Source organism: Frankliniella occidentalis, unplaced genomic scaffold, assembly GCF_000697945.3.
Source record: "Frankliniella occidentalis isolate FOCC.00 unplaced genomic scaffold, Focc_3.1 Scaffold126, whole genome shotgun sequence".
NCBI lineage: Eukaryota > Metazoa > Arthropoda > Insecta > Thysanoptera > Thripidae > Frankliniella > Frankliniella occidentalis.
This window is the reverse complement of record NW_026267253.1, coordinates 87,763-99,145: the sequence shown is the minus strand read 5'-3', so window position 1 is coordinate 99,145 and position 11,383 is coordinate 87,763. Positions and strand designations below refer to the sequence as shown.

At 42.6% G+C, this 11,383-nt stretch overlaps 2 protein-coding genes across 2 annotated transcripts in view; both read left to right on the top strand.

The window, feature by feature from the left end:
- The window catches only part of LOC113201992 (probable multidrug resistance-associated protein lethal(2)03659), a 41,085-nt gene extending 32,214 nt beyond the window's left edge, over positions 1 to 8,871 (top strand). Inside the window, exons 2-27 of the mRNA XM_026416018.2 lie at positions 1,941 to 2,024; positions 2,181 to 2,291; positions 2,360 to 2,494; positions 2,764 to 2,968; positions 3,069 to 3,294; positions 3,378 to 3,534; positions 3,622 to 3,760; positions 3,842 to 3,952; positions 4,023 to 4,211; positions 4,287 to 4,573; positions 4,655 to 4,838; positions 4,932 to 5,102; positions 5,181 to 5,219; positions 5,302 to 5,495; positions 5,572 to 5,831; positions 5,914 to 5,993; positions 6,069 to 6,219; positions 6,307 to 6,413; positions 6,501 to 6,627; positions 6,729 to 6,899; positions 6,995 to 7,122; positions 7,199 to 7,444; positions 7,534 to 7,706; positions 7,805 to 7,934; positions 8,013 to 8,123; positions 8,208 to 8,871. Of these exons, the coding sequence (XP_026271803.1) occupies positions 1,948 to 2,024; positions 2,181 to 2,291; positions 2,360 to 2,494; positions 2,764 to 2,968; positions 3,069 to 3,294; positions 3,378 to 3,534; positions 3,622 to 3,760; positions 3,842 to 3,952; positions 4,023 to 4,211; positions 4,287 to 4,573; positions 4,655 to 4,838; positions 4,932 to 5,102; positions 5,181 to 5,219; positions 5,302 to 5,495; positions 5,572 to 5,831; positions 5,914 to 5,993; positions 6,069 to 6,219; positions 6,307 to 6,413; positions 6,501 to 6,627; positions 6,729 to 6,899; positions 6,995 to 7,122; positions 7,199 to 7,444; positions 7,534 to 7,706; positions 7,805 to 7,934; positions 8,013 to 8,123; positions 8,208 to 8,234 (3,936 nt within the window). The 5' untranslated portion in view covers positions 1,941 to 1,947 and the 3' untranslated portion in view covers positions 8,235 to 8,871. The remainder of the gene's footprint in view (positions 1 to 1,940; positions 2,025 to 2,180; positions 2,292 to 2,359; positions 2,495 to 2,763; positions 2,969 to 3,068; positions 3,295 to 3,377; positions 3,535 to 3,621; positions 3,761 to 3,841; positions 3,953 to 4,022; positions 4,212 to 4,286; positions 4,574 to 4,654; positions 4,839 to 4,931; positions 5,103 to 5,180; positions 5,220 to 5,301; positions 5,496 to 5,571; positions 5,832 to 5,913; positions 5,994 to 6,068; positions 6,220 to 6,306; positions 6,414 to 6,500; positions 6,628 to 6,728; positions 6,900 to 6,994; positions 7,123 to 7,198; positions 7,445 to 7,533; positions 7,707 to 7,804; positions 7,935 to 8,012; positions 8,124 to 8,207) is intronic.
- Positions 8,872 to 9,513: 642 nt separating this feature from the next.
- Positions 9,514 to 11,383, top strand: part of LOC113201938 (tyrosine-protein kinase FRK) — a 27,935-nt gene continuing 26,065 nt past the window's right edge. Inside the window, exon 1 of the transcript XR_003303194.2 lies at positions 9,514 to 10,176. The gene's annotated coding sequence lies outside the window, so the exon portion shown is untranslated. The remainder of the gene's footprint in view (positions 10,177 to 11,383) is intronic.

The window sequence follows — 11,383 nt, the reverse complement described above, 5'->3', positions numbered from 1 at the left end:
GGGGGGGGGGCGGCTTTGAGGGGAAGTGGAGAGTTAGAACGCGTGCGGTACATGTTCAACACGTATAAGTTGGCCTTTCATTTCAGAGCAGTTTTTCAGCGCGCCCATTGCCAAGGTTGTGTGCCGTTTCGTTCCGGCCGACTGCGCGACGGAGGGGGGGGGGGCAGCTCTGCTGTCACATTCTCTCCGTCGCTACTATGGAATTACGCCATCGGATGCAAATCGTGCGCGCGCTGAGTTGGCGGCCTGATTTCGTTAGACTGCTTCGATTGAATGGGACTGTGTTTTCGGGACCTCTCCCTCATCGCCCGAGGAGTAGAGGCCCCGGATCGGTGGGTCGGTTGGGTCAGCGCTTACCTCTTCCTTACATTTGCGTGTAATGGGCCGATTTTATGTGACACTGGCCCATGTGGCGCGTATGGCTCCGGTGGGTCGCGCGATCTTTAGCTTGGTCGCTTGGGCCGGAATGGGTCAGCGTGGTTCGCTCGGGTTCGCTTGACCCAAGCGACCCAAAGGTTGCATTGCACCTGTCACCACCAGCTGGCGCTGCACTCGGCTGCAGGCGAGGGGCAGGGAGATGCGGGGTGGGAGACAAAATTTTGCTATAGGCCGACCCAAAAGACCCAGACGGGATTTTTGTTAGCGTTAGCGTTATCGCGGTAATTTTTTTGGCGTTTAGCGTTAGCGGATAGCGCCGCTAACGCGGTCCATAAGCGTTAGCGCGATAGCGTTAATCGGGTTTCGCTTAGCGTTAGTGTTAGCGCGCTAACGTTTTTCGCGGTTTTTCGTTAGCGATAACAACCCTGGACTGGACCCATGTGGCCCATGGTGGGTCTGACAGACCCAACTGACATGCGTATGGGTCGCATTGGTCAAGACTGGGTTGCGGCTGGGCGGAAAAATAAGCCAAAATAGCTTGGGTCAGAAGAACCCACCGATCCGGGGCCTCTACCGAGCCGCCACGGGTCACCATTCCGTTTGGTCGCCGGCACCACTTGCACTGGAAGTACTGTAGCTGCTCGACCAAAGGGGCAGTTCTAAATACTGTCGTCCTTCCCTTCCCCTCCCCTCCCCCTGGAGCTGGACTCACGCTGCGGGCGCCAATTGTGTGGCAGGCCCGCCCCGCCCCCCATGGCGCCTATGCGTTTCTTATTGGAGTGCATCTCTCTCCCTCGCTAGCGATCAACCACTGATCAACCGCTCTCTTTTGGGGGGGCCTTTGCACTTTACACTTGCCGGCGTCATTCTGAGCAGAGCCTAGCAGCGGCAGCGGCATAGCGTGGGACTCGCGCGCTGACGCTGCCTGGCCGTGTGTCCTGCGCGACATGTACTTGAGCAAGCTTAGTTAATTGCGTTCTTGATGACCCATCATCTCACCTGTCCTGGCGTTGTCGGCGCGACGGGTCCCCTTGTCGCCTCGCCTATCGCCCCCCCCCCTCCCTCAACCCCCACCGGGGGGCGTGTCCGTGCCCTCGGTGACGTCTATTAGTTCTGGCCACGGAGGGGAGGATAGCACGTGGCTTGGCGGCACTTGACCGCTACATTCATTTACCCCACATTATGAATTGCTGGGCCGTAGTACATAGTTCAGACGCTGGGCAGATGGTTTGTTTGCGGAAGGGGAGAAGGGCACCCGTCCCTCCGTATACGCCGACGGTCAGCCGCGTGCTGGCCGCGCGGGCCTCGCGAGGGCCATGTTGCCCCCCGCGGGCCGCGCTGACGGCTCCGCGGTCGTTATACTCACGGCTATCGACCAGACAGGGTCTGCGAGTGGAGTATAGGCCTCTATCGCCATAGTGATCTATTCTCCCCGTCGTCGCCCTGAAAGTTGCACTGCGGCACCCTTTTCGGCCACCCTCCCCCTCTCTTACCCCCAATAAGTTATTCGCCGGTCTCACTCTATTCATAACCGTTCTCTCTCTCCCTTTCTCTGCCGACAGATACACCATGGACTCTGGTCACCGCATACCGCTCAAACCCAACCCTCGCACGAGCACCAACTTCCTGTCGAAGCTCACCTTCCTGTAAGTATACCTCCGTTGGCTTGGCCTTGACGCCGCCGTGCTCGACGGTACCCGGCTCTCGCGGGCGCGGGCAGGGTTGCCTACCTCACGACGATCAGGCGCTAGGCGGTCGGGAGTGGTGTGATTTATAATTTTAAAAAAAATCTTTGCCTGCAGGTGGACGCTGCCCATTTTTCGTCAAGGATTGAGGAAGGAGTTCGAAGAGTCCGATTTATTTCAGCCTTTATCTGAGCATGAATCAGGGTTAATTGGGGCTAAATTGGAAACGTGAGTGATGTTGTTGTGTTTAAATAATCCATAGGTATAATTAATTAATACTGGCCACTACTTTCCAGAATATGGCAAGATGTTGTAAAAGAATCAGAAGGCAGAAATACTACTCCAAGCTTGATGAAAGCTTTACTAAGATGTTTTGGAAAAGAATTCATGTGTGTTGGTATTCCACTTGCTATAATGGAAATGTTTATTAGGTGAGTTAATGTTGTCATTTTTAAGGCCTGTATCAGTTAAAACAACATTCTTTCAAAGAATTTCTCTTTTGCTGGAAGTGTACTTAATTCATCTATGAAAACGTCAAAACAGAATAGTTTCAATACTCTTCAAATAATATTGAGCCATATACCCTCTACAAAAGAACATTTTCAGCAAAAAAAATTTTTTGCATTAACAGTTTTTTTTTTAATGTGAAGTGTACACATACGTTCCATAAACCTTGACAGTAAAGAGAATTCTGTTTCAGAATAATGCAGCCTATATTTTTAGGCTGGCTTGTTTCTTACTTTTCTGAAGAGTCCAAAGATGAAGAGTATGCTGGGTATGTATATGGAGTTTTGGTGATAGTCTGCTCAGCTCTCACTGTGTGGGTTGTCCATCCCTACATGCTTAGTATTCTTCACCTTGGTATGAAGATACGTGTTGCAACATGCTCATTGGCATATCGCAAGGTGGGCTTCTTCAAGATGGCTGTTGCTTCCGTTTTTGTTTTAGTGGTGCTGCTTATTATTGATTCATGGTGTTGTCAATAACTCACATTACTGCTTCCAGTTACTGCGTCTCAATCGAGCTGCACTCAAGGAAACAACACCAGGGCAGCTTGTCAACCTGTTGTCAAATGATGTGAATAGATTTGATATAGCAGTTCTCTTTATACATTATTTGTGGCTTGGTCCCCTCCAAACTTTGGTTATCACTGGTTTTCTCATTCATGAGATAGGCTTGGTGCCAGCTGTGGTTGGTGTTGCCTCACTGCTGGTCTATGCTCCCCTTCAAGGTAAACAGTAATCTTACTCAAGGAATCATCTTAAAGAAAGTTGGGTAAAAAAAATGTGTATTGAATATTGGGTCTGTTTGTAGGCTGGTTTGGCAAGCTAGCATCTGTCTACCGTTTGAAGGTTGCTATGCGTACTGATGAAAGGGTACGCCTCATGAATGAAATTATTGGAGCTATCCAAGTCATTAAAATGTATGCTTGGGAAGTTCCTTTCCAGAAAATGGTTGCCCTGGCCCGGAAGTAAGAAATAAATTTTTTGGTAATTACATGTAGTGGTTAAATTCTGGTACAAGCAGAGCTATAACTATTGAATTCTCCCCTCAACAGGCTTGAGATGAAACAAATCATGAATACAAACTACATAAGGGGAACTATAGTCTCATTCATAATTTTTGCCAAGCGTTTTTCTATTTTTGCGGCACTTTTAACTTTTGCCTTGGCTGGAGAAAAATTAACTGCCAAACATGTAAGGTTTTTACACATGTGAACTTTTTTACATTACATTTTGAAACTTAAAATAATTTTAGAACTCTCCTTCAATTTATAGGTATTCATTGTGACTGCCTACTTCAACATTCTACAGCATAACATGACAGTATTTTTCCCCCAAGGCATAACTCAATTTGCAGAGGGTTTAGTTTCTGTGAAGAGATTACAGGTAACAATTTTGCAGTGATTTCTTCAGTTATTGAGTCCTATACCTTTTAATATCTTCTTTTGGGTTCTAGAAAATAATGCTTTTACCAGAGCTAAAAAGTGTTCCTCGAAATGAGCTCAAGAAAGAAGGTGGAATAACTATGGTTGATGCCTGTGCAAAGTGGGATGACGAACTAACAGAAAATACTCTGACTGATATCAGTCTTAAAATTGCTGCAGGCTCGCTTGTTGCTGTTGTTGGGCCAGTTGGAGCAGGAAAAGTAGGAAATTTAAAGTTATCCTACCTGAGATTACTCTGTTAAAATAAATAAAATCCAATATGATTTTTTTTTCAGAGTTCTATTCTGAATGCAATCTTGGGTGAATTGGCTCTTGACTCTGGCAGTATGACTGTTGGAGGAACTGTGTCATATGCTGGGCAGGAGCCATGGTTATTTGCATCGACAGTTCGACAGAACATTTTGTTTGGGGAACCAATGGACCCAATTCGTTACAAGGAAGTTGTAAATGTCTGTGCTTTAAAGACAGATTTTGCTATGTTCCCTCAAGGAGATAGAACAATTGTTGGTGAAAAGGGTGTCTCTTTAAGCGGTGGTCAGAGGGCTCGCATAAATTTGGCCAGGCAAGTGTGGAGTATGTTTTTTGTTTATTGATTTATTTGGACTAAGTTACGTTTCATTGAACACGTTTTTTATATTTGTAGAGCTTTGTACCGTCAGACTGATATTTATCTTCTTGATGATCCACTGTCTGCAGTGGATGCTCATGTTAGTGCACACTTATTCCATGATTGCATATCTAAGTACTTGCATGGAAAAACTCGCATTTTAGTCACTCATCAACTACAATATCTTCCATTTGTGGATCATGTCTTTGTCCTAAACAATGTAAGTTAACTTTTCTACCTATCAACAATGAATATTTTTAAAAATTTTACACTCTTTTATAATGTACCTTTATTTTGTGTACTCTAATTTTAGGGTCATCTAGTTGCTCATGGGCCTTATGCAGAAGTAAAAGAAAAAGGTCTGGCTTCTCTCCTTGGGAGTTCAGTCCACGATGCTGAAAAAAGTGAGGTAAAAGAAGATGATAATGAGAAATCTACTCTCTTGAAGCGTGAGCGTGATTCACCGTCGAGACACTCTATCATCGTAAGTTTAAGTTATTATAATTCTCTCAATAACTTGACTTCGGACTCATGTATTATTACACCTTACTATTACTTTCAGAGTCACACTTCATCCACAGGACATGACTCCAAAAGATCAGTAAGTATTAAAGTTATTGGTTAATAAATTACTTTACACATTTCAGTGACCAAAACTTTACAACCTTATTTATTACTTTCAGTCCATTGACCCATCAATGATGGAATGTGTTCAATCTGAGGAGCCTGAAGAAAGGGCTCATGGAGCTGTGGGGTGGAAAATATTCACCTCTTATTTCATGGCAGCTGGCAACTGGTTTTATGTCATTTTTGTGCTTATGATGTTTGTTTGGTGTCAGATATTTGCAAGTGCTGGAGACTATTGGATTACTGTTTGGTAAGGCATTCTTCAGTAGTAGTGTGAACATTTATAAATATTTGTTGACAAATATTTATTTGTAATTTTATTTCAGGATAAGAGTAGAGCAAGACAACTATTTAAATCCAAATTCAAGTACAGTTTCATCTGAGCCATGGTATGGAGAATGGCCTCCCAACAGAGAGACTTGCATTTATGTCTATACGGTCATAACACTTGCCACCATTGTCATAACACTGGTCAGATCTTTCCTCTTCTTCCATATGTGTGTGCGTGCTTCAAGATGTCTGCACAATAACATGTTTGCAAGTATCACACAAGCGAAGATGAGGTTTTTCTATAACAATACATCAGGCAAGTGCCTTTTTCCTTTTTTATAATTATAAATCTTATCTAGAGCTTTTCAAATGTCTTACATTGCCTATTTTTCATTCAGGTCGTATTCTCAACAGATTTTCAAAAGATATGGGAGCAATAGATGAAATTTTGCCATTGTGTATGATTGACACTTTCCAAGTGAGCCTCTTATTACAATTAATATAGTTCTTTTGGCCTTGCATCAGTTTCTAATCATTCTACTTTTTTAAACAGATTGGAGCCCAGCTATTTGGTATAATGGTTTTAGTTTCCGTTATAAATTATTGGCTTATTATACCATTGGTAGTTGTATCGGTAATTGGGCTGTGGATTCGCAATGTTTTTATGACAACATCCAGAACTATAAAGAGGCTGGAAGGTGTTAGTAAGTACTATAATCCTTTACCCATTACTTTTTTATCGTCCCAGTCAAAGATTTGATCTCTAATTCTCACGAGTTTTTTCCAATCAGCACGAAGTCCTGTTTTTAGTCATATGACTGCATCTTTAAGTGGCTTGACAACATTGAGAGTGTCGAACATGGAAGTAAAATTGATTGAAGAATTTGACAGACATCAGGTGAAACAAATAATATTTACTTACTACTTTCTAAGACAAATCATCCATATCATGTTTTGACTTTAACACTTCTTTGCCTGCTTGTAGGACTTGCATTCCTCTGCATGGTACCTATTTTTAGCAACAAATAGGGCGTTTGGCTATTGGCTTGATCAGCTCTGTTTGATTTTCATCACAGCTGTGACCTTTGGGTTTCTTATTGGAAGCCATTTAGGTAAGAGCTCTAAAAAAACTCAAGAAAAAGTCAATATCTTTAGTCCTTTAGACAACCTACTCATTTATGCACTTTTCTTTCATCTAATATTTTTCACCAAGGTGTTTTTGGAGGAAATGTGGGTCTAGCAATAACTCAAGCAATATCCTTAACTGGAATGCTTCAGTGGGGCCTCAGGCAGGAAGCTGAAGTAGAAAACCACATGACATCTGTTGAAAGAGTTCTTGAGTATTCTTGTTTACCTTCAGAGCCACCATTGGAAGCTCCACCAGGTATCTAAATTTACTTAAAATTTATCATGTTATATTCAAGGTGATTTTGTAACTGTATTTTTACTGTATTTTTACTGTATTCTGAATGCTCTCAGAAAAGAAACCTGATCCACTCTGGCCCAAGGAGGGATGTATTGAGTTTGAAAATCTATACTTGCATTATGATCCTGAGGATCCTCCTGTACTAAAAAATCTCAACATTAAAATAAACCCTGGAGAAAAGGTACTGTTCAGTGTTATTTCCATCTTATTTATTCGAATCATGAAAACATTGAGTGTGACTGTTGAATTTGTTGTAGGTTGGCATTGTAGGTCGCACAGGTGCGGGAAAGTCATCTCTTATCGCTGCATTGTTCCGTTTGGAGGAGTTACGAGGACGTATTTCTATTGATGGATTAGACACAGGAATGATAGGGGTCCATGATCTTCGCAAAAAGCTTTCAATAATACCTCAAGAAGCAGTTCTGTTTAATGCAACATTGAGGAAAAATCTTGATCCATTTGAAGAGCATCCTGATGATGCTATTTGGTCAGCTCTGAGAGAGGCAAGAATATTCGGATGCTCTTCCATTCATCGTATTTTTGCAATGTGAACTATTAATCAAAATTAATTTTGTTGTGTTTTGTTGTATAGACTGAGCTTAAAGAAGTTGTAGATGAACTGGGCTTTGGTCTTCAGTCACCAATCCAAGAAGGAGGATCTAATCTTAGTGTGGGTCTGCGACAGCTTGTCTGCCTAGCAAGAGCAATTTTGAGGAACAACCGGGTGCTTATTCTGGATGAAGCTACAGCTAATGTGGATCCCCAGTGAGTTTTCCTTATTAAATCAACTTTATTCTCAATTTTAAAATTATGCTTATTCATGTACAAATATCATCAACTACTGTTTTTTATTTGCACTATAGCACAGATAAACTCATTCAAAAAATGATAAGAAATAAGTTTGGTCAGTGCACAGTCCTCACAATTGCCCATAGGCTGCACACCATAATGGATTCAGACAAAGTGCTCGTCATGGATGCAGGTTCCGTTGCGGTATGTCACATTTATTATCATCTTCAAAGAATGTTTCTTTATTTAAACTAACTCATTATTTGTCATTCTCCTTTGTAGGAATTTGATCATCCTCACATTCTTTTGAAGAACACTGATAGTCTACTGTATAAAATGGTTCAACAAGTTGGAGGAGCCAGTGCACAGAAATTGTTTTCTGTTGCTGAAGAGGCAAGTTACTTACATTTACACAAAATATTTTATAGATGCTGTGGCTCTGTTTTCATAATGAATTTGTAATTCTTCTGTTTTCAGAGCTACCTTGTGGCCAATTCTTCATGAGAACTTTGGACTGATTAAAGGGAAAATATCTAAAACATAAGATTTTTGTTTGAAGTGGTGCAGTATGGATGCCAAAGAGTATAAAATTGGGGTGCAAGTTAACTCAAAAATCAAGATTGGGCCTCGATTTGTTCCTTGGGGGATACCCATCTTTTTTTCCAAATGTGTAATGACATTCCTTTGGTCTGACAGAATTCTTGATTTTGACCTTAATTTATCTCTCAAAAGGAGTGACCGTCATATTGTTCATCTGAATAATAATTTATTGAGTCTGATTATGTATCAGTCTTTATTGCCATATGTGATTGTTTTAAATGAAAAAGGCGCTAAACATGATTTTACATTTTCTTGAACTTGAAATAATCTGTGATTGCAGGCACATACATTGTGCTCAGGGGGTTCTTAAGTTTTATTCATCTAATTAACCAGTATTCTTGGAATAATATTATGTTTTAAACCTCTTTAGAATTTGTTTCTCTTAACAAATACTGTTTATAGATCTTATTTATGAAAAACTGCCTTGTAATTTTCTAATGACAAATATTTTTACTTGTCTATTTTGTTTTATTGCATTTTGTAATAATTATTATTAGATGTACATTTTTACTGTGTCCTGTAATAAATGTTTTATCACAAAGGTTTTGTTTTTGTTCAACGTACATGTTGGTGATTATTTTATCAACTACATTACCTTATCAAACTGGTACTGGAAGATTGCACACTGAAAGGAAAAAACTAAAGCAGTCTCTACAAGCAGCGGCTTAACTTTTAGCGCAACTGACACACAATTGGAAAGTAATTGGGGTAATTGCATCCAAACATTTTCCATTCATTTTTCAAAACGGCCCTCCCCTCGGCTGGGTGTAACTGAGTCAGGGTGTTCAACCTGGCCAATGACATTTCACAAAATAAATTGCCCAGTAAAATTACTTGTTTTCACGCCTTAACCTTAACAGACTCAACTTTACTTTTGCACTCTTGGACTTTTGAAGTAAACGAGTAGAATTCAATAAAAAGACTAAGAAAACTTCCGAGACAAAATCAAAACAAGTTGGTAGCTGTGCGGTGGTGAGCCGTGAAATTCAGCTTGGCTAACTTTGGAATAATGGACTATCCGAAACGATGAATGAAGTATTTTAAAGTAATGTAATATTAGCATATATAACTTTGAAAATGCTGATCAAAAAGCAAAATGATTACCTGTGGGTTACACAGTTTGAATACAAGTGTTATCAGCACATCTCTGTCTCAGTGTTATTGTGATAGCCCTGCTGCTCTCTTCAGCAAAGTGAGTTGTCATCTGTCATGGATGCCTGTGTTGTTCTCGACAGACGGCGTCCGTGTATTTTTGTGTTTTTGTTTGTGTTTTAAGTGCGTGTGAGAGTGTGACTATTTAAATTTCATATCTAAACCCTCCGTGCGTCGTGACCCTTCGATGCAGTGTTCTCTTGGGCCGTGCGCCTCGGCTCTTGGCTCACTTCGGCTATCCCTATTGGAGAGCCCTAGGGCACCCTAGGGCCTAAGTCAGCCTAGGCCTCAATATGGGCAACTGCTTCAGCCGTCAAAGATCGCCCACCAAGAGCGATGCCGGAGGCTTGGTGGCTCCGATCAACAACAAGGATGCAGCCGCCCCAAGTACCTCAAACCCACCTCTTGCCATTCCATCCCATGAAACAGCAGTGCGTGAGGTTAGGAATGGCCCGATGCCTCCTATCCCCGAACCAGAGATGAATAACTCTGGCATGAACGCTAAAATTTTCGTGGCTCTCTACGACTATGATGCGCGAACGGACGAGGACTTGAGTTTCCGTAAAGGCGAGCACCTGGAGATCTTGAATGACACCCAGGGAGATTGGTGGCTAGCCCGCAGCAAGGCATCAAAGCAGGAAGGCTACATCCCATCAAACTATGTGGCCAAGCTGAAGTCCATCGAAGCAGAGCCGTGAGTATTTTAAAATCTTTCTTTAATCTAGTTGGTTTATTGTTTGGTTCTCTGCGGGTAGCATGCTGAGTACGCCCAGCTCAGCATGTATATGGGGTGGCTGAGAGTACTAAACCTAGCCTTGGTATTCAGATTTGTTTGGAACTTTGTAGCGCTCTTCTCATTCCCTATTCTTGACCCATGTTTTGAAACAGCTTTGACTGAATGATTACTTTGATAATGTAATGGTGTGCAGTTCTATTATCATAAATTTGGTGGGTCTATTTAATTGTGTTTAAGTTTTGTGCCCTTATTGCAGCTAAGGCAATCACGGGTATTCTGTTACTGCACAATTTCCTCCTCCAGTCAATGGAACATACTCCTCAGTGACTGGCCAAGCTTCCTCATACTCTCAGAAGTCTTCTAATGACATCTAATTGCTTCAGTATCACTCGGTGGAAAACTTGCCAGTGCCTCCTCTGTTCTGAATGCTAATGTCCATCCTGCAACATTATGGACCTGTGGTTCATTTCCTGACAATTTTGTGATGGCTGTTATCTTGTTGTGGCTATCAGTTCCCAGAATGTCACTGAGCCAACCTTATCACATCCTCCCGCACTCACACTTTTGTTTGGAATTCATATCACAATTGCATAAAGCTCATCTGTTGTGCAGTCATATCTTTCCCCACTGCCCTATAATATGTGCCTGATTGACCAAGTTGACCAATTTAGAGTTATTGGGCTTGTATTGGTGCGTTGGATGAAGTTATCTCCGTCTCGCTTGCACGCATAGGCCGGCCAGCCCTGCGGCCGGCAGGGTCGTATGATTGAATGGATTGTGGGGGGGGGGGGGGCTGCTGTCGGACCTACGGGGGCCCACTGTACTGTAGTCCATGTGCCGGGCCTGATATCTCACGACACTACCAAGAACTTTATTCAAACTATACTTTTGTGTCACTCTTCCGTTGTTTGGTTTTTAATTGGACGGAACCGATCTTCCATTCCCTCTGAACGCGGAGAAGACCACGCCGGCGGGGCGGCAGACAGGAGGGCGGCGGGGGGTGAGGGGGATTATAATAAAGCCGTGACGGTAAAATCGCAAGTGTGACTTTGCTCGTCGTCTAAAGCAATAAACAACAATTTCTCACAGTGAAAGTGCCCCCTGTCTTGGGGCAGGTAGGCAGAGCGTGGCGACGCGTGGCGCCCGGTGCGGTGGGCGTGGGAGG